Raw genomic sequence first — 25,650 nt, forward strand, 5'->3', positions numbered from 1 at the left:
AATTTTGTATCCTGCAAATTTATTGAATTCATTTACTAATAATAATATTTTTGGTGGAGACATGAGGGTTTTCTATATATATTATAATATCATCTACATATAGTGACAGTTGTACGTCTTCCTTTTCAATTTGGATGCCTCTTATAGGAATCTTTTTTTTTTTTTTTTTTTTTTTTAAACTTTACATAACTGTATTAGTTTTGCCAAATAGCAAAATGAATCCGCCACAGGTATACATGTGTTCCCCATCCTGAACCCTCCTCCCTCCTCCCTCCCCATTCCATCCCTCTGGGTCGTCCCAGTGCACCAGCCCCAAGCATCCAGTATCGTGCATCGAACCTGGACTGGCAACTCATTTCATACATGATATTTTACATGTTTCAATGCCATTCTCCCAAATCTTCCCACCCTCTCCCTCTCCCACAGAGTCCATAAGACTGTTCTATACATCAGTGTCTCTTTTGCTGTCTCGTACACAGGGTTATTGTTACCATCTTTCTAAATTCCATATATATGTGTTAGTATACTGTATTGGTGTTTTTCTTTCTGGCTTACTTCACTCTGTATAATAGGCTCCAGTTTCATCCACTTCATTAGAACTGATTCAAATGTATTCTTTTTAATGGCTGAATAATACTCCATTGTGTAAATGTACCACAGCTTTCTTATCCATTCATCTGCTGATGGACATCTAGGTTGCTTCCATGTCCTGGCTATTATAAACAGTGCTGCGATGAACATTGGGGTACACGTGTCTCTTTCCCTTCTGGTTTCCTCTGTGTGTATGCCCAGCAGTGGGATTGCTGGATCATAAGGCAGGTCTATTTCCAGTTTTTTAAGGAATCTCCACACTGTTCTCCATAGTGGCTGTACTAGTTTGCATTCCCACCAGCAGTGTAAGAGGGTTCCCTTTTCTCCACACCCTCTCCAGCATTTATTACTTGTAGACTTTTGCATCGCAGCCATTCTGACTGGTGTGAAATGGTACCTCATAGTGGTTTTGATTTGCATTTCTCTGATAATGAGTGATGTTGAGCATCTTTTCATATGTTTGTTAGCCATCTGTATGTCTTCTTTGGAGAAATGTCTATTTAGTTCTTTGGCCCATTTTTTGATTGGGTCATTTATTTTTCTGGAGTTGAGCTGTAGGAGTTGCTTGTATATTCTCGAGATTAGTTGTTTGTCAGTTGCTTCATTTGCTATTATCTTCTCCCATTCTGAAGCCTGTCTTTTCACCTTGCTAATAGTTTCCTTTGATGTGCAGAAGCTTTTAAGGTTAATTAGGTCCCATTTGTTTATTTTTGCTTTTATTTCCAATATTCTGGGAGGTGGGTCATAGAGGATCCTGCTGTGATGTATGTCAGAGAGTGTTTTGCCTATGTTCTCCTCTAGGAGTTTTATAGTTTCTGGTCTTACATTTAGATCTTTAATCCATTTTGAGTTTATTTTTGTGTATGGTGTTAGAAAGTGTTCTAGTTTCATTCTTTTACAAGTGGTTGACCAGAGTTCCCAGCACCACTTATTAAAGAGATTGTCTTTAATCCATTGTATATTCTTGCCTCCTTTGTCAAAGAGAAGGTGTCCATATGTGCGTGGATTTATCTCTGGGCTTTCTATTTTGTTCCATTGATCTATATTTCTGTCTTTGTGCCAGTACCATACTGTCTTGATAACTGTGGCTTTGTAGTAGAGCCTGAAGTCAGGCAGGTTGATTCCTCCTGTTCCATTCTTCTTTCTCAAGATCGCTTTGGCTATTCGAGGTTTTTTGTTTTTCCATACAAATTGTGAAGTTATTTGTTCTAGCTCTGTGAAGAATGCTGTTGGTAGCTTGATAGGGATTGCATTGAATCTATAGATTGCTTTGGGTAGTATACTCATTTTCACTATATTGATTCTTCCAATCCATGAACATGGTATATTTCTCCATCTGTTAGTGTCCTCTTTGATTTCTTTCACCAGTGTTTTATAGTTTTCTATATATAGTTCTTTAGATTCTTTAGGAAGATATATTCCTAAGTATTTTATTCTTTCCGTTGCAATGGTGAATGGAATTGTTTCCTTAATTTCTCTTTCTCTTTTCTCATTATTAGTGTATAGGAATGCAAGGGATTTCTGTGTGTTGATTTTATATCCTGCAACTTTACTATAGTCATTGATTAGTTCTAGTAATTTTCTGGTGGAGTCTTTAGGGTTTTCTATGTAGAGGATCATGTCATCTGCAAACAGTGAGAGCTTTACTTCTTCTTTTCCAATTTGGATTCCTTTTATTTCTTTTTCTGTTCTGATTGCTGTGGCCAAAACTTCCAAAACTATGTTGAACAGTAATGGTGAAAGTGGGCACCCTTGTCTTGTTCCTGACTTGAGAGGAAATGCTTTCAATTTTTCACCATTGAGGATAATGTTTGCTGTGGGTTTGTCATATATAGCTTTGATTATGTTGAGGTATGTTCCTTCTATTCCTGCTTTCTGGAGAGTTTTGATCATAAATGGATGTTGAATTTTGTCAAAGGCTTTCTCTGCATCTATTGAGATAATCATATGGTTTTTATTTTTCAATTTGTTAATGTGGTGTATTACATTGATTGTTTTGCGGATATTGAAGAATCCTTGCATCCCTGGGATAAAGCCCACTTGGTCATGGTGTATGATCTTTTTAATGTGTTGTTGGATTGTGATTGCTAGAATTTTGTTAAGGATTTTTGCATCTATGTTCATCAGTGATATTGGCCTGTAGTTTTCTTTTTTTGTGGCATCTTTGTCAGGTTTTGGTATTAGGGTGATGGTGGCCTCATAGAATGAGTTTGGAAGTTTACCATCCTCTGCAATTTTCTGGAAGAGTTTGAGCAGGATAGGTGTTAGCTCTTCTCTAAATTTTTGGTAGAATTCAGCTGTGAAGCCGTCTGGACCTGGGCTTTTGTTTGCCGGAAGATTTTTTATTACAGTTTCAATTTCCGTGCTTGTGATGGGTCTGTTAAGATTTTCTGTTTCTTCCTGATCGAGTTTTGGAAAGTTGTACTTTTCTAAGAATTTGTCCATTTCTTCCTCGTTGTCCATTTTATTGGCATATAATTGTTGATAGTAGTCTCTTATGATCCTTTGTATTTCTGTGTTGTCTGTTGTGATCTCTCCATTTTCATTTCTAATTTTATTGATTTGATTTTTCTCCCTTTGTTTCTTGATGAGTCTGGCTAATGGTTTGTCAATTTTATTTATCCTTTCAAAGAACCAGCTTTTGGTTTTGTTGATTTTTGCTATGGTCTCTTTTGTTTCTTTTGCATTTATTTCTGCTCTAATTTTTAAGATTTCTTTCCTTCTACTAACCCTGGGGCTTTTCATTTCTTCCTTTTCTAGTTGCTTTAGGTGTAGAGTTAGGTTATTTATTTTACTTTTTTCTTGTTTCTTGAGGTGTGCCTGTATTGCTATGAACTTTCCCCTTAGGACTGCTTTTACCGTGTCCCACAGGTATTGTGTTGTTGTGTTTTCATTTTCATTCGTTTCTATGCAAATTTTGATTTCTTTTTTGATTTCTTCTGTGATTTGTTGGTTATTCAGCAGCGTGTTGTTCAGCCTCCATATGTTGGATTTTTTAATAGTTTTTCTCCTGTAATTGAGATCTAATCTTACTGCATTGTGGTCAGAAAAGATGCTTGGAATGATTTCTATTTTTTTGAATTTACCAAGGCTAGCTTTATGGCCCAGTATGTGATCTATCCTGGAGAAGGTTCCATGTGCGCTTGAGAAGAAGGTGAAATTCATTGTTTTGGGATGAAATGTCCTATAGATATCAATTAGGTCTAACTGGTCTATTGTATCATTTAAAGTTTGTGTTTCCTTGTTAATTTTCTGTTTAGTTGATCTATCCATAGGTGTGAGTGGGGTATTAAGGTCTCCCACTATTATTGTGTTGTTAATTTCTTCTTTCATACTTGTTAGCATTTGTCTTACATACTGCAGTGCTCCCATGTTGGGTGCATATATATTTATAATTGTTATATCTTCTTCTTGGATTGATCCTTTGATCATTATGTAGTGACCATCTTTGTCTCTTTTCACAGTCTTTGTTTTAAAGTCTATTTTATCTGATATGAGTTTTGCTACTCCTGCTTTCTTTTGGTCCCTATTTGCATGGAAAATCTTTTTCCAGCCCTTCACTTTCAGTCTGTATGTGTCCCCTGTTTTGAGGTGGGTCTCTTGTAGACAACATATGCAGGGGTCTTGTTTTTGTATCCAATCAGCCAGTCTTTGTCTTTTGGTTGGGGCATTCAACCCATTTACGTTTAAGGTAATTACTGATACGTATGACCCCGTTGCCATTTACTTTATTGTTTTGGGTTCGAATTTATACACAATTTTTGTGTTTCCTGTCTAGAGAATATCCTTTAGTATTTGTTGGAGAGCTGGTTTGGTGGTGCAGAATTCTCTCAGCTTTTGCTTGTCTGAAAAGCTTTTGATTTCTCCTTCATACTTGAATGAGATCCTTGCTGGGTACAATAATCTGGGCTGTAGGTTATTTTCTTTCATCATTTAAGTATGTCTTGCCATTCCCTCCTGGCTTGAAGAGTTTCTATTGAAAGATCAGCTATTATCCTTATGGGCATTCCCTTGTGTGTTATTTGTTGTTTTTCCCTTGCTGCTTTTAATATTTGTTCTTTGTGTTTGATCTTTGTTAATTTGATTACTATGTGTCTTGGGGTGTTTCGCCTTGGGTTTATCCTGTTTGGGACTCTCTGGGTTTCTTGGACTTGGGTGATTATTTCCTTCCCCATTTTAGGGAAGTTTTCAACTATTATCTCCTCAAGTATTTTCTCATGGTCTTTCTTTTTGTCTTCTTCTTCTGGGACCCCTATGATTCGAATGTTGTAGCGTTTAATATTGTCCTGGAGGTCTCTGAGATTGTCCTCATTTCTTTTAATTCGTTTTTCTTTTATCCTCTCTGATTCATTTATTTCTACCATTCTATCTTCTAATTCACTAATCCTATCTTCTGCCTCTGTTATTCTACTATTTGTTGCCTCCAGAGTGTTTTTAATTTCACTTATTGCATTATTCATTATATATTGACTCTTTTTTATTTCTTCTAAGTCCTTGTTAAACCTTTCTTGCATCTTCTCAATCCTTGCCTCCAGGCTATTTATCTGTGATTCCATTTTAATTTCAAGATTTTGGATCAATTTCACTATCATTATTCGGAATTCTTTATCAGGTAGATTCCCTATCTCTTCCTCTTTTGTTTGGTTTGGTGGGCATTTATCCTGTTCCTTTATCTGCTGGCTATTCCTCTGTCTCTTCATCTTGTTTAAATTGCTGAGTTTGGGGTGTCCTTTCTGTATTCTGGCAGTTTGTGGAGTTCTCTTTATTGTGGCGTTTCCTCGCTGTGTGTGGGTTTGTACAGGTGGCTTGTCAAGGTTTCCTGGTTAGGGAAGCTTGTGTCGATGTTCTGGTGGATGGAGCTGTATTTCTTCTCTCTCCTTTCGAAGAGTTGGGCTGCTTTTCTGGGTGCCTGATGTCCTCTGCCGGCATTCAGAAGTTGTTTTGTGGAATTTACTCCACGTTTAAATGCTCTTTTGATGAATTTGTGGGGGAGAAAGTGTTCTCCCCGTCCTACTCCTCCGCCATCTTGGCTCCTCCTCTCTTATAGGAAACTTAATGCGACACACGTCTGGATAGAAAGGTGACAGCTATCATTGCTCATCTCTTTTCTCATTGCTCATCCTCTTAAACTGACTGTTCTCAAATATGTGTGTATGTGTGTGTGTGTGTGTGTGTGTGTGTGTATTTAAAACTAGGTATGTTGTTGCAAAATACCTAATAGACCTTAGCCTGTGTGATTACAATAGGAACTAACAAACTCTGAGATTAAACATAGTATATTTCCAAGTATTTGAAAAGATCGACTAAGAGGGGAGTGGTGATCGTATGTATTTTATTCTCCTAGAACAGCCAGTGAGCCAATGGTGCTTTCTGCCCAGATTCAAGGGAAGTTCTTTCTAGGAAAAGGCAAGCACAGCCTGTATCTTAAATTATAGTAATTTACCAGTGACTTTATCAGTGAAAAGCCAAGGAAGTTAGAAAATAATTCAATAAAACAGAGGATTCCTAAGGTACTCTAAATAATGAGTTGTCTTCTTTTATGTAATTCATCTTGCTCTTACATTGTTTTGTGCTTCAGTTGCTTTGAATGTTAAAAAGACAGAGAGGGCGAGAATGTAGATGCGAGGGAGGTAGATTTTGAAGTGGCTGGTCACATCAATGTATATATTCTAAACTGTATCTTCTTTGGGGGCCTAAAACTGACAGGTATGGCAATTAGGTAGAGCCAGGCCCTTGCCCTCTATAGGAAGTCTAAGATATATCAAAGATTTCTCCACATCAGGTGTTAGCATATACAGTGGGGCTTCTCTTCAAATGACTGAAGGAATTCCCTCGTGGAAAATCAAAACACAAAGGCAGCCTTTCTGCCTGGTTTACCTTTGTACACAGGGTGTCATTTGAAAACAAAGTGACAGGCTTCCTGGAATTTTAATGTACGGATATGCTTTCTCTTTCTAGTTGAAGGTTTTAAGTCACAGCATCAAGGGCATGGGATTCTGGAATCATATTCTTTTTTAAAATTATTTTTATATATTTGAAAGAAATTTTCTTTAAATAGCTCTAGGACATTTCCTAAAGCAAGTTCAGAGCATTGAGATAGATCAGAGACTCCAGTGAAAAGGAAGTTCATCAGATCATGCACTGTCAGAGACTCTGGTTTCTAATGTCTCCCAAATGTTTCTACTAGTATTGGAAATTATCACCATATGAATAAATTTTATAATTAGCATTTCTTTCCAAATATAAATTGTCTAAATTGCCCCTTTCTTCATCTTTTTCTACATCACTTTCAAAACTAACAGTATTTCCTTTGTTTTCTATGTGTTCATGTCAGCATTTATTAGAAGAGACGTTCACTCAACTAATATAATGCTTATACAGTCTTTTGTACACTCCAGATTTCCATAAGTGATGAAAGGATGGGATGGTAATTTGGATACAGAAAATATCTACCTTCCCACCAGTGGCATGAGCTGTCCCCCAATTAACTGCCTCATTAAGAGTATCAAAGGACTGGTTTAGAATGACTAACATTTAGCCTTTTCCATTACCCCCACATACTGAACAAATCTGCTTTTCATACGATTGGTATAATTTTACATTTTTCTTTTAATTTTCACATGTCTCTTGTTTCCTGATTTGGGTTGGAAATCGATGCACTTTGGGAAAAATCTCTGGTTAGATTTCTGTCCTGACTAACCAAGATTATTATCTCAAAGGCTCTTGGTAGAGAAGTTCACATCACAGAGTTTTGCTTACTTCAGTCTCCCAAATAGTTTGAATGTGATCTACAAAATAGGGGAAAATTTAAAGCAAAACAATTATATAAAGAATCATGTTTCTTGCATATAGAATGTATTTGCCAAGTCCTTTGTATAAATCCTTATACTGTACATATCTTTCCTTTTTTATCTATTTCTAAGAAGGTTTGGAGTATATTGAGTTTTTAATCTTTTGATGCCAATAGAAAATCTGAAAGTCAAGTCAATCTTTTTCTTGGACATAGTGAGGAAAATGGGAAAGGAGACTAGCATATATACATTTATTGGGCATGTATTCTCCAGAATGACTGCTGAGCTTGTCCTACTTAAATTCAGAAATATGCCCTACTTTTTTAAAAATGCAGACTGAAAATAAGTATATTTACTGATCATGGAAAAATAAGTACACTGTCTCATGTTTTAATAATGTCAGTCATTTGACAAAAATGAGCATTTTCTTCAACAAAGATTTTCTGGGAACCCACTAAATGCAAAAGTTCTGTACTGGCTGCTTTAAGCATACAAACAAAAATTGTATCTAAATCTGTACCTTCAAGGAGTTTATAGTTTCATTAAAGAAAATAATGCATATACACAGATCAAAACACAATAGTTTTGTGTTTTGACCACTACCATTAAAAAACAAATAGGACTACCTCAAATTGTTAAAATTACTTTACTTATGTTTTGTGAAATGACTGATTATTTCCAGTTAAGGAGAGAGAGCTTCAACGGAGACAAAATTTAAATGAGGTGTTGAAGATGAGTTGAATTTCAGGAGCTAAATGTTATGGAACTGGAGATACCAAAGAGAAAATAGAGCATTTTGGTAGTAGTAGCAAGACGTCTATTTTTATAGAATATGTTAAAGCAAGAGAGTTCCAGAAAAACATCTATTTCTGCCTTATTGACTATGCCAAAACCTTTGACTGTGTGGATCACAATACACTGTGGAAAATTCTGAAAGAGATGGGAATACCATACCACCTGACCTGCCTCTTGAGAAACCTGTATGCAGGTCAGGAAGCAACAGTCAGAACTGGACATGGAACAACAGACTGGTTCCAAATAGGAAAAGGAGTACATCAAGGCTGTATATTGTCACCCTGCTTATTCAACTTATATGCAGAGTACATCATGAGAAATGCTGGGCTGGATGAAACACAAGCTGGAATCAAGATTGGTGGGAGAAATATCAATAACCGCAGATATGCAGATGATACCACCCTTATGGCAGAAAGTGAGGAAGAACTGAAGAGCTTCTTGATGAAAGTGAAAGAGGACAGTGAAAAAGCTGGCTTAAAGCTCAACATTCAGAAAACTAAGATCATGGCATCTGGTCCCATCACTTCATGGCAAATAGATGGGTAAACAGTGGCTGACTTTATTTTTTTGGGCTCCAAAATCACTGCAGATGGTTATTGCAGCCATGAAATTAAAAGATGCTTACTCCTTGGAAGGAAAGTCATTACCAACCTAGATAGCATATTAAAAGGCAGAGACTTTACTTTGCCAACAAAGGTCCGTCTAGTCAAGGCTATGGTTTTTCCAGTAGTTATGTATGGGTGCGAGAGTTGGACTGTGAAGAAAGCTGAGCACCGAAGAATTGATGCTTTTCAACTGTGGTGTTGGAGAAGACTCTTGAGAGTCCCTGGGACTGCAAGGAGATCCAACCAGTCCATCCTGAAGGAGATCAGTTGTGGGTGTTCATTGGAAGGACTGATGCTGAAGCTGAAACTCCAGTACTTTAGCCACCTGATGCGAAGAGCTGACTCATTTGAAAGGACCCTGATGCTGGGAAAGATTGAGGGCAGGAGGAGAAGGAGACGACAGAGGATGAGATGATTGGATGGCATCACCGACTGAATGGACATGAGTTTGGGTAATCTCTGGGAATTGGTGATGGACAGGGAGGCCTAGCGTGCTGCGGTTCATGGGGTCACAGAGAGCCAGACACGACTGAATGACTGAAGTGAACTGAACTGATGTTATATGTGGTAAAGTTAAAAAAAAAAAAATTGTGGAGGCCCTTAAGACTCATGCTAAGATATCTGATTTTTATTTAGGAATCACCAGAGAGCCTCCTGAAGGGTTTACGGCTGCAGTTCAGCATAATAGCTCTAGTGGCAGTAGAGACTTCTAATGGAAAGAACTTGGTATGGTTTGGGTGAGCATGAATGAGGTAATGAGAAAAGTGGTACTGTGCCAGTGGAAGGACAACCTGACGGCTGAGACTGGAGGGAACTGATCAGATAAAATCATTAAGTTTTCATTCCTAGATGTTGAGAGGAAAGAGAAATTAGCAAGTCGAAAGGAGGGTATATCTGGAAAGCAGAAAAATAACCCGAAGTTCTTAATTTGAGGATAGATTTAGGAATCTCTAGGATTTTATGGCACCCCACTCCAGTGCACTCTTTTGCCTGGAGAATCTCATGGACTGAGGAGCCTGGTAGGCTGCAGTCCATCGGGTCGCTCAGAGTCAGATATGACTGAGTGTCTTCACTTTCACTTTCATGCATTGGAGAAGGAAATGGCAACCCACTCCAGTGTTCTTGCCTGGAGAATCCCAGGGACGGAGGAGCCTGGTGGGCTGCCATCTATGGGGTCGCACAGAGTCGGACATGACTGAAGTGACTTAGCAGCAGCAGCAGGATTTTAATTTGGAAATGAAGGTCTGGGACTTAGCAGAGTTACTAAGTTAAGGACCATTAATGGGGAAGTGATCTACATGGTGGTTGGAAGTTAAAGCTTAGGATCACCTTGCTACACAGGAGTGAAAAAGAGATGGCAGAGAATAGAATTTAAGAATACTGGCTCATAAAATGCTTTCAGAGACAGTTAACAAGACATAGTCAGTTGGAAAGATCAGGAAGGGATCTGTTGAGTATAGAATTAGGAGAACCAAAGTAGAGCATTTTTATTTTTTTTTTAATTCTAGAATAGCTAATTTACAATGTGTTAGTTTCAGTTGTATAGCAAAGTGATTCTGTTCTACATACCTACATGTATCTATTGCAGTTCAGATTATTTCCCCTTATAGATTATCACAAGATATTGAGTAGAGTTCCAAGTCTTTGTTGGTTATCTATTTTATATACAGTAGTCCCTAACTAATTTATCCATCTCCTGCTTCTTTCCCCTTTGGTAACCGTAGGTTTTTTCCTATGCCTGTGAGTCTATTTCTGTTTTCTAAATAGGGTCATTTGTATAATTTTTTTTTAATTAGCTTCCACATATGGAGTATTATCATATGATATTTGTCTTTCTCTTTCCAGCTTTCTTCGATCAGTATGATCTCTAGGTCCAGCCATTTTGCTGCAAATGGCATTATTTTGATCTTTTTTATGCTTGAGTAATATTTTGATGTGTGTATATATGTATTCTTTATTAATTTATCCAGCAACATTTAAGTTACTCACATGTCTTGGCTATCGTAAATAGTGCTGCATTAGACATTGCCATGTATGTATTTTATTGAATTATACTTTTCTCTGGATAAATGTCTTAGAGTAGGGTCACTGTGTTACATGGTAGTTCTATTTTCAGTTTTTTAAGGACCCTCCACAGTTCTGTTCTCCACTGGCTGCAGTTTACGTGCTCACCAACCAGTATAGGAGTGTGTATTTGTAGACTTTTTGATGATGGCCATTCTGATTGGTGTGAGGTGACACCTCATTCTAGTTGAGATTTGTGTCTACTAATTAGCACTGTTGAGCATTTTTTTTCATGTGCCTCGTAGCCATCTGTATGTCTTCTTTGGGGAAATGTCTATTTGGATCTTCTGCCCTTTTTTAATTGGGTTGTTTGTTTCTTTCATATCAAGCTGTATGAACTGTTTAATTTGGAACTTAATCCCTGGTCAGTCACAAAGGAAAAAGTTTTTTAAAAAGGCTTGGTCAACTGTGGCTAATCTGGAAAAGGTGTCTGGATGTGTAAGAACTATATAAGGTGAGATTAGCAAATGAGAAAATAGGATCTATGGTGGTGCTCGAGTGAGAAGAGGAGAAACAGGTTTTCTTTTTAATTGAAATAATAGTTGATTTACACTGTTGTATTAATTTCTGCTGTACATCTAGTGCCTCAGTTACATAATATATGTATACATATATATGTGTGTATATATATATATAGAGAGAGAGAGTTGTTGATTAGTTGCTGAGTCATGTCTAACCCTTTGTGATCCCATGGACTGTAGCCTGCCAGGCTCCTCTGTCCATGGGATTTCTGGAGTAGGTTGCCATCTCCTTCTCCAGGGCATCTTCCCAACCCGGGATTGAACCTGCGTCTCTTGCAATGGCAGTTGTGAGTGTACATATACATACGTATATATGTATACACACACACACACACATACGTACATTCTGTTTCATTTTGGTTTATCCCAGGAGATTGAATATAGTTCCCTGCTATATACAGTAAGACCTTATTGTCTATCCATTCTAAATGTAATACTTTGCATCGGCTAACCCCAAACTCCCCATCCAACCCTCCTCTCCTCCCCTTGGTAACACAAATCTGTTCTCTGTGTCTGTGAATCCATTTCTGCTTCAAAGATAGATTCATTTGTGTCATATTTTGGGTTCCCCATATAAGTGTTATCATATGGTATTTGACTTTGTCTGACTTATTTCACTTAGTATAATAATCTCTAGGTCCATCTATGTTGCTGAAAATGGCACTGTTTCATTCCTTTTTCTGGAGAAGGGCATGGCAACCCACTCCAGTATTCTTGCCTGGCAGATCCCATGGACAGAGGTGCCTGGTGGGCTACGGTCCATGGGGTTGTAAAGAGTCGGACACGACTGAAGTGACTTAGCACATTCCTTTTTATGGCTGAGTGAGATGACTGGATGGCATCACCAACTCGATGGATATGAGTTTGGGTGAACTCTGGGAGTTTGTGATGGACAGGGAGGCCTGGCATGCTGCGATTCGTGGGGTCACAGAGAGTCGGACACGACTGAGCGACTGAACTGAATATTCCATTATATATGTACCATTTCTTCTGTACCCATTCGTCTGTTGAGGGACATTAGGCTGTTTGTTTCCATGTTTTGGCTATTGTGAATAGCGCTGCTATGGACACTGGGGTGCATGTGTCTTTTTGAAATAGTTTTTTTCTGAATATTAAGAAGTGGGACAGCTGGATCATATAGTAATTCTATTTTTAGTTTTCCATGGAACCACCTTACTGTTTTCCATAGTGACTACTCCAATCCACATTCCCACCAACAGTGTAAGAGGGTTCCCCTTTTCCACACCCTTTCCAGCATTTATTATTTGTAGATTTTTTTGATGATGGCCATTCCAATCATTGTGAGGTGATAGCTCATTGTAGTTTTGACTTGCATTTCTCCAGTAATTAGTGATGTTGAGCATCCTTTCGCGTGCCTGTTGGTCATCTGTATGTCTTCTTTGGATAAATGTCTATTTAGGTCTTCTGCCCATTTGTTTATTGGGTTGTTTCTTTTTGAGCTGTATGAGCTGTTAGATTATTCTTAAGATGTGGGGCAGCTCATGACTGTGGACTGGTCTCTATTGGAAAAGACAGTATTTTAAAGAGGGGCAGAATCAAGAGAATCTTCTTCTGAGATAATCTAAAATAGGACAGAACAAAACTAGATATTAGAGAAGCAGAATTTATGTATATTCAGTCCCTTCCTTCACCAAGTAATTTTTTTGCATATATCTTTCCAACGGTACTGAGGACTAATTGCCAAATATAGTGGTTCATATTTAAAATGTACACTGTGATGATTTTATATATTGGTTTATATACACACACTGTGAATGATTACCAAGATCAAGATAAGTAACTCCCTTGTGTGTATGGTGAGAAAGTTTAAGATCTACTCTCAGTAACTTTTAGGTATATGATACTGTGTTCTTTAGTCATCTTGCTGCACAGTAGATCCTCAGAACTCATATTGTAATGTGTATTTCTCTGTCTGGCTTATTGGGCTTAGCATAATACCCTGCAGATTCATCCCTGTCATTGAAGATCTTGGCAGGATTTTCTCCTTTTGAGGGCCAAATAATATCCCATTGAGTACATATGTATATCTGTGTGTATGTAATCACATTTTATTTGTCCATTCATCCAAAAGAAACTTTTAAGTTGCTTCCATGTGTTAGATATTGTGAGTGTATTGCAGAGAACACAAGTGTGCAGATATCTCTTTGAGACAGTGATTTTCATTTTCTTTGGATGTAAACCTAGGAGTGGGATTGCTGGGTTATATGGTAGTTTTATTTTTAACGTTTGGAGGAACCAAGAACTACTTTCTATAAGAGCTGTGCCAATTTACATTCCCCTCAACAGTGTATAAGGTTTTTCTTTTCTCTTTATCAGTTTTCTATTGGGACTAATCATATCAACCTCTGAACAGTACTGTAATAAAATTATATAGAAACTGCTAAATCCTTTTAAGTCCTCAAAATTTTATGTTCTAGAAAGCCATATTATCACTTTCATATATCTTTCATCTATATAATTTGAACACTGAACTTTTCTTTTGATGTTTTAGACTTTAATGTGCAATACTTAAGAGTGCACATATAAATATTATATATAATATATAATGTATAATATATATTTCATAATATAATATTTAATGAACTACTTATATTTTGCTGTGTAAGTATTTACTTAGTGATTATATCTTGAGTTGGAACTATATATTTTTATTTTTCATATTGTATGTAATACATTGGCACAATGTAAGTTGCTCATTGAATATTTTGTGACTGGTTAATTTACTGGTACTTACACTTCATAAGATCGTTTACTATTCCAATATATAGATCCCAGTGAAAAGGTATCTATGAAAATGAATACCATCAAAAATTATTTTATTATGAAATAACTTTATAAAGAAATTTAGATTGCAAAACCTTTTTTCTTCCTTTCCCTCCACCTTTTAAATAGTTTAAAACTACTATCATCAAATCCATAATGTCTTGAATCTTTGCTTCTTCTAATGCTAAAGACACTGTCTAGAAAGTCATTATTTTATAACTAACATAGACTCTGTTTTTCCTCAGAAGATGTATGCAACCAGCCCTTACTCTGATCCTGTTGTGTCAATGGATTTGGATCCACAGCCAATCACAGATGAAGAAGAAGGCTTGATTTGGGTTGTAGGTCCTGTGCTCGCGGTGGTCTTTATCATCTGCATTGTCATAGCTATTCTTCTTTATAAAAGGTAGGTTTGCCCTACGCCTCTGTTGCAGTCTTGGGGGCTGCCTTGTTTTTAAGGATTTTATCATCCTTCCATGGTCACTATGTGGTTGATCTTGGTAAAAATATTTCCAGTAATCACTGGGGGGAGAAATGTATCCATTAGTGTTAGAACAAAATATAAAGAAAGACTGAGCTCATTCAGTGTGTGGTATAGACTCTGTTGCCCAGCAGGCATAGATCCAATCTCCATCTTCTGAGGTGCTTACACAGTATGAGTTCTTTGCATGACAGTTGAGACGTTGTTACATTCGCAAGCAGATAATCCGAAGCAAATTAGATCATTAATTGCTCCATACCAGTACTATACTATTAAACTTGCCCGAGTACTGAGATTTTGTTCTGTAGCTATTTCTCAAAATTTAGCAAAAGTAGCTAAAAATTGAAGATCAAAGAAAGAAAAGAGAGGAAGAAGATGAACTTTTTTCCTTTCCCATTTTTGTTCTAATGCTTATTCCACATCTTCAGTATTGAATTCTCATCTGTGTCCAAGAGGAAATCCAAGGTACCATTTTCCTTCTTAGTGTCTTTGACTACAGGCGGGATGCAAATAATCCACACTAACCCATATTTTCTATTGTACTGTTTTCTCAATCCTATATCTGTCTCCATTACATGTAAGATTTTGTCCCCTAGGTCACTGCTTAGTTGGATAGAAAACACAGTAATTATTTTTCCTCTAACTTCTTCCTGAACTAAAAACATATAATATTCAAAGTGACTGAATTACCTTTCTTTATATCAATTTTTCTTCCAATCCAAATTTTATTTTCATGCAATTCAATCTGTGTTCCTGCTTTCCTTTGTAGTGTGTCATCTTTTAGAATGCTACTGTGAAGCTACTCTCTTCCTTCTACTGCAAGATAATTTTTCTCTTTGAGACCTGAGTTTGATTTCTGTGTCAGTAAGATCCCCTGGAGAAGGAAACGGCAACCCACTCCAGTATTCTTGCCTGGAGAATGCCTATGGACACAGGAGTCTGGTGGGCTACGGTCCATGGGGTCTCAAGAGTTGGACACGACTTAGCAACTAAACCACCATCCATCACCATAACCTTGACCTTCAAAATTAGATGAGAATGTCTTCATTTTGATTCTTGCTTACATGTTTAATCTGACAATCTTATCTTCATTATTTCTTTTTCCTACCCCTGTAACTCTTTTCATTGGTTTACATTAATTATTCCTACCTGCATTCCTTTGTTCTCCAAATAGATCTTTTTTTTTTTCTTTTCCCAAAGCTCTTCTCTTGATTCAAAACAGTACTTTTCAAGACACTGCTCCTTTGACTAGCTCTCTTCTGAGGGTGTTTTCCAATCGCATTCCAGGGCTGAGGAAAAAAAAAAAAGTTGAAGAAGTTTATAATCCTAGTGCATTAAATTACCTATCCTCTTTCAGAATTAGAAAGAATGAAGATAATCATTATTTTTCCTAATCATTACCGCTTCTCAATTGTCCACTCCCTACAATGGCTGAAAAAGCAAATGATTGAAGGCCAGAATATCTTAGTTGATGGTTTCAGTCTCCATCTTACCAGTGTGTATGGTAAGGAGCCTGTTGTATTTGATCACTTGTGTCTTGTGTAAGAGCTAAGGCCTGAAAGCTCAAGGGTCCCACATGCCCCAGAACAGTAAAAGATCCCATGTGAGTCCAGGCAGGCAAGAGCTAGTACCCTTTGCTTCTTATGTACTGCACTTATTACCAAAAGAGAATACAATAAGAAAAAAGTAAAAAATACATGTTTTACAGAAAACAACTATATGTTGACATCCTGCTGTGGGGTCAGAGCAGAAAATTGCTTGTTGACAACTGCGTTTCTAGATCACGTGACATTTGTTATTACTCAGAATGAACAAGATGCTTACTTTTTTAAAGTTGTATTTCATTAGGATCTATCTGGCTATCATTAAGTCATGCCATTTAATAGATATGTGCATGGCCTTGTAAACTAGTTACGTAAATATGGAGAAATAAGATTCTAACTTTGGTAATTAAGTTTTCTTTATCCACATGTGCTTGAAAAATAACAACTCAGTTTTTAATTTTTCCTAATCCTACAAAAAAGGCATCATATTTAAAGATATTATGGCTATTTAAGTTGCATTTTAGTGTATGCATATGTGAGCATTGTCTAAAGCAATTGTTGGGAAATGCACACACTCAAATGCTAAGTATATTTAGCTAACCATCTGAAAGCCCATGAAGCATTTCTGAAATAGAAATGCTTGCTTCAGCAGTAAAGAACATTCCTGACTTGAAACTCAAGTAGACCCAACAATGTCCTTCCTGATTATCATGAAACAGTTCAAGAGGAAATCTTCTGTAGGCAATGAATAGTGTCTCTAATAGCTTGGAATCTGAGCAAAGAAAATTATATAACAAACACTATACCTCTCTTTTTAGGTGCTTTTCAGTTTATAGACAGGTCATTGGTAATCACTCAGAATTGATTATCATCATTACTATTATTAAAGTATTTTACTTTCTGTATGCAAATAATACTTTAATTAGGGGATGCGTATATAATACTGCTGACTCACAGTATCTTGATAATCCTGTTGGTAATATACACTTGTTTACAAGACTACCTTTGTTAGGAATAGGTCTATAGCTGTGGGCGGTTTGTCCATATAAAAATATAAATCTCACTGAGTTGGTTGAGGAGATTTACTTCTATTAATTATAGTAATATGGAATAGCAGATATTTTCATTTGCATTCTGTTTGCTTGACTTTGTTTTAAATGTGCTAAAACCCATAATACATTGATAATCAATAACAAAACGTATCACTGAGGCTTTGTAAGGGTCATAAAGGGCCATCAGAATAGTATTAATGAATTGTTTGGTAGGTTTTGCTAATTTTCCTGCACTAAGATTTAAAAAAAAAAAATTCTGGACTGTATCTGTGATACATGTGCAGTGATTTAACAGTTTAAACTTCAGAGAGAAGATGTAGCAAGGTTTAGAAAAAAAGTAAATTGGGAAGCAGGTAAGCTTCAAGTCCCAGCTTTATAACTAGCGGCTGTAGGGGATAGAAAGTCATGCTAGCACTCCAGGCCCTGGTTTCTTCACTTCTAAAACAAGTACATAGATTAGATAACAGACCTTTTTTAAATATGAGAACCTAAAAAAGTCAAGTAGTAGAATTAACATTGTATTATTTTTCCCTTCAGTGCATGCGTACGTTTTCTAAATGACTCCATGTTGCCCTTCATCTATCTTCCCCTACAAAGAAAAAAGAATTCATAAAGTAATTGAATGTTCTTTGATGTTCATCTACCCTGAACATCTGCTACATCTGTAGGACTTTTCAACCATTACTTCTAAAACTGTTCAGGGATTATTTCTATAGAAAATATTCTTAAAATGTAAATCTATGAAAAGCATTTCAAGATGGATAAGTATTTGTTATATACTATGAAAGGGAAAAAATGGATTAGGATGTTAGAAAGCACTAAGGCACGGTCTAGACCAAATTGTCATTCTTGGATAGTAATAGTCTAATGTGAGTGGACACTGTAGAGAGTAAATAATTTCCATCCCCACCTCTGGACGTTCATGTGTGAAGACCAGGAGGAAGACGTGACTAAGGTACAGACCTTTCCTTTTTCTCCTTTTCCCAGATCCCACAGTGGCTCCCTGTGGACTCTATCTCTTTAATCTTCTTTTTGAATCAGCCCTACATGTATTTCCATGGTATCCTCAAGGAAAAAACTAGAGTCCAGAATATTTTGAGATGCTATGAAGAAATAGACATCCACACTGGGCTGTGCCTTCTTGCCATTGAGGAGGTCCTTCTGAAAGCCTTCCTACTCATTCCACAGGCACTTACTTGTCTTGACCCAGCAAACTCGCACTCACGCTTTAGAAGTGAGCTAAGATCCACTTACTAAATGAAAGCCTTTCTGAGTGTCCACCTCGTGTCCTCTTTTAGCAGTTAAGGCTGCCTTAGGGCCCCCTTCTCTACGCTTCTAAAGCACTTTCTGCTTATCTTTATCATAGAACCTACCACATTACTGCCATTGCCCATTTCCTTGGCTTTCTGCACCCACTAAACTGTAGGTCAAGGACTCTGTCTTATTCCTCATGGTATTTCCTTGTGCCAGGGAAGTGCGTGGTGCAGAGGGCTACTGAATAATCAAATTTATAAGAATCAAATAATGATAGATAAACTTCCCTCCTCTTATTTATTCCATCTCTCAGTATCACCTTCATCTTCACTGGCAAGAGCTGTAATGAAATCCTTAGCCTGCAATTTAAAATCCAAAAGATTTTAAACTTACTTATAGATATTTGCACAAAATATGTACCCATGTGCAGTAAGGCTGACATTTCTGTGGCAGAGGAATGAAGTGGAGAGTATGCAGTGGTTCATCCTAGTATTCAACAGCCTTTTCATGTACAAAACGGGCAATTCACAAAGTATTTCACTCTGTCAGAGAAATAGGTTTTCTTACAAGGGAATTCACAGATGACGTCACTGATTAAAAATAAGCCAAGTTAGGAAGACTGTAGGATTTTTAAAAACTTGGTGTAACTAGCTAAACCACTTTAAGAATCAAAAGGACCTGTGTGTCTGATATCATTTTCATTATTCACTTTGTATGTGTGTGTGTGTGTACAGTTTAAATGTGGACTTGGTACTTTTGAAAAGCTATGGACTGGATTACCTTAAGGGAAGATATTGTAGCAGTATGGGTGTATAGTTCGTTGGCAATGAGGTAGACCTGGTACCTTTGTTTCTTGCAATTGAGAACTCACAAAACATTTTGCAGTTTGTCGCAACATGAAGACTATTTAGATGAATTCTTTTTAGGTGAAGGTTATACTTTCTACATAAAGAACATGGTTAAACAGTCCTCATTATTATCACAGGTGAAAGTGCCAATGAGAGTGAGCTGGAAGTGTTCACATACAGTAGTGCCTCTGAGACTAGGCAAATATGGGTCATGAGTATTATATTTTCCAAAACTGAAAATGTATTTAAGCTTTTACTGGAAAAAAAGGATTTATAATCACCTTACTTGCCAAAATGTGTTTGAAGACCTCGTCTCTGCCACTTCCTTACCTTGTGGTGTATTATACAACTGTGCAAATTTTTCTGTAGGTCAGTGCAATTTGCAGGTATTTTAAAGGAACAATGTACCTCTTAACAGAAGCCTGTTTTTAATGAACTAAATTTCTTATATGGGATAATGTTATATTCCCATTAAGTGCATTAGTTGTCTCATGGCATGTTTTTAAAAAATCAAATAATATCTCTACCATCAAACTCTTCCTAGGATATAATTAATTGTGGCAGTGTTTTGTAGGTTGATGAATAAAAGTGAATCTGACAGTAATACACACACAAATGCTTTGCTTAGCTGTGTACTCTCATGTCCTCCATTTGCTTCATGATTGATTAGAGGCCTTGAAATAGTTTGATATGCTATCATTTTCTAATGTGTGTCAGTGTATGTCCCTAATTTTGAGCTGTTAAATCTTGGTTGTCATGGTTACTCTTGTTACCATTGGCCAACTAACATTTAGCCTCTCTTTTTCTTTTTTGCTGCATTAAAATGGAGCAGTAAACCTGACAGGTGAGGAATAGAGAACAAACCCCTTTAATGCTCAGTGCAAAAAAAAAACACACACACACACAGATAGACTTTGGAGGTATTGAGGGGGTAATGGTGGAGGTTGGATATAAAAGATGAAACTGCCAAAGGGAACATGGACAATGCCTAGGTATAAAAAGTAATTTTTATATTAAATTTTTATATTAAAATGACTCAGGAAGAACTAGTTTATATATGATGTAAAATAAAGGTAAATTTAGAAGGTAGTAAAACCTGTCTCTGAGTTTTGTTTGTAGTCAAGGTTAACTGAGCATTTCTATGTGTTAATGTGAGTCATTTTCGTTTTGTTTTGTTTGTTTTTACTGCAAGTATGATCGCAAGACCCTTTGTACAGGAATACTAACATTTTTTGTACCCTGCTAATATCGATGGCAGTACTTTACTTTAGTAAAAATTTATTTTTAATTCCAAATTATTTTTCCTGTCCTCCAGCCTTGAAGAATAATAGCAATAATAATCATTCCTATATTACTTGCTTATTTACTGATCAGTCCAAGCTAACCTTTCAGCTTTCTAACACACACACACATGTATGAATTCCTGATTAAAATTAAGCAAAGGACCTCAATGCCCATCTAACCTGCCTCCCTTCCAGTGTTGCATTCCAGTGGTTCTCTATGGAGACAAGTAGCAAGAGCATCAGCATCACCTAGGAACTTGATAGAAACACAAATTCTTGATCCCACTGACCTCAGACCTACTGAATCAGAAACTCTGGGGAGTTGGTCCAGCAGCCTGTAGTTTAAGTTTAACAAGCCCTCTTGGGTGACTCTGATGCATACCAGAGAATCACCACTACATTATTTTCCTTAAAACCACGTAACACTGGTCAACAAGCTGTGTTACACTTTCACTGACAGCAAACTGAGTAACTCAGAGAAGCTGTGCTTGTCATTAATCCAGCAGAAAAACACACGCAAATAGTTTTTTTAAGGCAAAAGTCAAAACACTTTGAATCCACTTAATATGCTCAGAGATCTACCTCTCACTATAAAACTGTCCCCATTTCACAATTTCATCACTACCTTCTTGTTCTATCAAGAGAGTTGGACCAAAACTTAACATCATCTAACCCTCCTCCCCTGTTTTATAAGTGAAGAAATTAAGTTAGGCTTGTAGTTGACTTACCCGAGGAGGTACAGACCAATAGTGGCAAAGTTGGGCTTCTGTTCTTGAGGACGTCAGAATCGTTGTGAACTGATTTCTTTGAAATCTCTGTTTATTAAATAAATACATTTCTTCCAAAAGCCTGTATGTATATGTCTGAATATTTTTGTTCCAAATACAGTAGTTACGATCTTCCACACCATGTCCCTGTGTTTTTGCTCCCACTTGACATGTGGATCAGGTGAGACTAGATGAAAATAAAACCCCACTGCGACCATAGAACACTGTTTTTGTTGTACATTATTCACAGCCCAGATAAAAACATTTTTATACAATTAGCATTTTCTGCCATATCTGAAATGTCATGTGCTTTTCTAGTTTCTTTCACGCAGATAATGCCTGCCCATGGTAGATACTTCTCGCTGTGAGAAATAAACTTAGCCTAGGAATTTATAATTCTGATAGAAAAAAATAGCAAGGCAATATTCAGAATCTGTTTCTAGTCACTATTTGTTATTTTTTTCTAATTGAGAATAATGAGATCTCCGAAAACTTTTATAGAAAAAAAGAAATGTCACTCCTGATGTTCATACTGGGCTTGATTTAGACCATTATATGCCATTTAATACTTTGTAACAGTAAATTTCATTTTTAAAAACAATCGTTGTTTCTGATGATGATCGAACTCTTCATCCTGCAAATCTTCCTTAGAAATTCTTTGTTAGAAAACTCACATTTGAACACATTTCTGTTTAGAAACCATGCGGTAAAGTGTGGGCAGTCAGAATTACCCGTGTGGTGATCATCACAACTAGATGAAGCAGAATGAAATTTAAACAGCTGATTTTCCTTAGCTGCCTAGGAGTTTTGGAAACTGGTTTCTTAGAGATTATCTTATTTCGACAGATTGAGGGAAAAGTTAGTTATTAAATGTCAGGACACCCCTCCCACTTGTTACAAGAGCGACTTGTCATTTTAGTCTCATGATCTGGGTTTTCCAAGACTCACTGGGCAACAAGATAGGATTTTAGCTTTCCTGGTACCAAAGAAATTGACTAAATGTCTTTGCAGAATGTTCTTTTTTCTCCCTCTGCCTCACTGCCACTCAATCTGGCCTCAGTGCAACAGAAGATAAGGAGGATGTCCCCCAATACCTGTAACAGTGTCTCCTTGCCCAGATATTTCTTCACGTGGCTTCCATAACACTGCAAGACAGACTGTAGAGCCATTCTGAAAAGGGATACAAATCCAGATTTTAGGCATCATATCTGGCACATAAGTGAAAAAAAAAAATGTGCCAGACTGTGAAAAGACCAAAACCTGAGAAGGGCTAATGGGATTACTTAGAAAAGACCAACCATATGTTTGTTACACTTGAGATTGATTGGCCAAACTTGGTGGTGTTTTGTTAACCAATTTATCTTTGATAGTTAAGTATGTCTCCTCTGTGTCATGAGGCTAATACCCACAGCATAAACACAGTCCCATTTTCTACTCTGCAAGTGGTTGTCCTCTCCTTTCACATTGTCTTCTTAGCCCCTTTTTCTCTTCATTCTCATTCTCATATACCTCTCACCAGCTTTCCATCTCTTCTTTTTCTTTCCTTCTCATTTTCCACTCCATATAACTGGAGCTGCCAGTTCCTCTGACATGCCTCCAATTCACTGCTCTCCTCTGACTGGTAGTATGTTTGGCAGTATGCTCTGTCCTAAGGCTATACTTGAGAATTTTAGGTAGAAACAGTAAATCCTGAGACAGGTTAATCCAAAGTTCTGAGAGAACAACGTGTCTCACAGGACTCACCCCCCAAAATTCATCGCACTGAGAACGTTTTGCCAAAGGCATTGCACTTGAGCAAATCAAGTATACTTTCCCTTCGCATCAATCTTCCCTTCATCCTCTGGTTGGTTTCATTCTATACAGATGAGCAGAGATGGGAAGAAAGGCTGTTTAACAGGAGCCCTCTAGCCAACCATGGAACGACCTGGGTGGCACTGAATGAGAGCCCATTGCCACAGCAACACTAATGAGCTGTACCAGTCATATCCAAAAGGGACAGAGAGAGTTCCTACCCACTGCTGCACCCTCCTCCCAGATAAGAATGTCTTTGCTCTGAGCAGGATGAGATGCTAAGATTATGACTCCAGCCTGGAGATTGCTAGAATCTGTAATGGGAAGAAATCACTGTTTGAAAAGTTCTCCCTTAGTTAAGTGAGTTTTTAATCTAATTTAACCTAAAGGAAAGTATTTAGGTACCACTCTGTGTCCGAAGCGACTTAGCAGCAGCAGCAGCTGTGATTATTTGTCTGGAAAAAACATGGATAAAGCAATCTTATGAAAAGCCTGACATTTGTTGCATAGACATTTTTTTAAAATTACATCATGACACCTTAAGCAAAGATACTTACCTTGACACCATAAACAGGCAACATGGCTTTTTCCTTGGAATTTAAAAGAGAAAAAGAATGCTGGTTTGGTGTGGTCCTGATTCTCCTTCCATGTATTAGGGTAACTTGAACTCTTAGAAATACACTTACTGCATTTATCTGGTTATGGGAAAATCCAATGCAGGTCTACTTTGTAGTCACTAGTCATGAATCCTGCAGGAAAAAGGAGGGGGGCAGATTTAGCTGAGTTTATTTCCATGGTAACTACAATCATAGTATTGGTTATTAGGGTTACTCTGTCCTTTTCCTCCCAAAGAGAACTAGTGGACAAGGAAGAAAAGCTGAACAAGTTTCCAAACCTATCTCAGCGGCACCTCCTCATAAAGGCAGAGTCTCTGAATTATTTAATTCTAGAGCTAAAGGAGGACTTAGAGATCATCCACTTAAAATTTTCAGACATGAAGAAATACTGTAGGCCAGGAGAGGAAAAAAGTTAGCTTAACAAAGTCAGAAAGGTCAGAAAGTTTTAAAACTACAAATGGGGACGGGGGGCAGGCATGGGGAAGGGTAGGGTGGCAACACATGCATAATTATTTGCTTTTTTAAATCGGTTTCCGTTTTTTTAGTTGTTTTATTCTTAAATTTTATTCTCTCCCTATAGGAAGAGGGCAGAATCTGACTCTAGAAAGAGCAGCATACCAAACAGTAAGGAGGTCCCTTCACACCATCCAACAGACCCAGTAGAACTGAGGCGCCTTAATTTCCAAACACCAGGTAAGAAGCACGACTCATCTTGTCCAGAACACAGTGTTTCCTGAAGGTTTTATAGCCCCAATGACACCGCCATGAGAGGTGACTGTATCACTTTATTTCTAACAGTTGTTTATCTTCCTACTTTATTATTACTGAGACTCAGCAGAACATATGTCTTGAAAGGAAATTATATTCTTTGTGAAAATCTGAGTTGGGGTAGAAAAAGGAAGAAAATAATTTTTCCTTCAAGTTTTGGAAAACCTAAAGTCTTAAAAATATTTGCCATTTTTATGAGCTTATTAGCACAGTTGATTATTTTCAATGACACCTATCTGAAAAGAATCCAGTTTCTTACCTTATAAAGTGAATGAGTGGATGGATGGAATGTTACCTCATTCATCTCATTGGGAAACAATACATTTTTTTTTAATCTATTTCCCTATTAATTTGTGTCTGTGTTATTCTGAAAGAGAGGGGAAGGGAAGAGAAAAACAAGGGGAAAAAATTGTATGTTACCTTTACTAAATTTCACTAACCAGTTTAGGTTTCTTGCTGAGGAGATGCTCAGAGTGATTGAGGATAAGAAATATATGCTTGTTTCTTAAAAAACATTAAGTGCTTCAACAGAGGAAAAATATTATTCCTCCTGAGGGGTGTTTTGTTCAGCATTGTTACTGCAAGGCTAACTCCATTTTGCCTTTTTTCACCTAAATCTTATTTATGCCAAAATGATGAATGGTAGAGAGAGCTAAACCATACAACTGAGTGGCACTGTCTCAGTACCTAATGAAAATGAAAAAAATTAAAGAGCTGATCTAAGAAGTCCATTTGATGACAATTTGATGGTAGTATTGTATCCCAAATTGTTTGAAAGTTTTCTGTGTCAAATGGATATTCTACTCATTATGATATACCACAGATTTACTACACTGCACATTTTCCGTGAATTGCTTAGAATTGAAAGGGCACAGTTTACTGTATTTACCATATGTGTAATTTTACATGTAGATATGCCATAGTAACTAGTAACTATCCAGTTAAAAGAAATGCCTGGAATTTTAAATGTGGCTCTACCAATCACCATAGACGTGGGCTTTAAAAAAAAAAAAAAAAAAACAAAACTCTCTCAAATGAGGTTTATTCCTTAAAAAGCAAAGATATACTTTCGTCAGCATGAAAGTTAAAATAAA

General features: G+C 37.0%; 1 protein-coding gene across 32 annotated transcripts in view; it reads left to right on the forward strand.

The window, feature by feature from the left end:
- The window catches only part of PTPRD (protein tyrosine phosphatase receptor type D), a 536,986-nt gene that overhangs the window by 376,374 nt on the left and 134,962 nt on the right, over window positions 1–25,650 (forward strand). For 23 of the 32 annotated variants that reach the window (XM_044939860.2, XM_044939874.2, XM_044939862.2 and 20 more), the window contains 2 exons: window positions 14,397–14,557; window positions 24,369–24,481. In XM_044939860.2, the coding sequence (XP_044795795.1) occupies window positions 14,397–14,557; window positions 24,369–24,481 (274 nt within the window). The remainder of the gene's footprint in view (window positions 1–14,396; window positions 14,558–24,368; window positions 24,482–25,650) is intronic. The other 9 variants (XM_044939864.2, XM_044939865.2, XM_044939873.2 and 6 more) reach the window with 1 other exon arrangement.

The sequence above is a fragment of the Bubalus bubalis genome, chromosome 3 (genome assembly GCF_019923935.1).
Source record: "Bubalus bubalis isolate 160015118507 breed Murrah chromosome 3, NDDB_SH_1, whole genome shotgun sequence".
Taxonomy (NCBI): domain Eukaryota; kingdom Metazoa; phylum Chordata; class Mammalia; order Artiodactyla; family Bovidae; genus Bubalus; species Bubalus bubalis.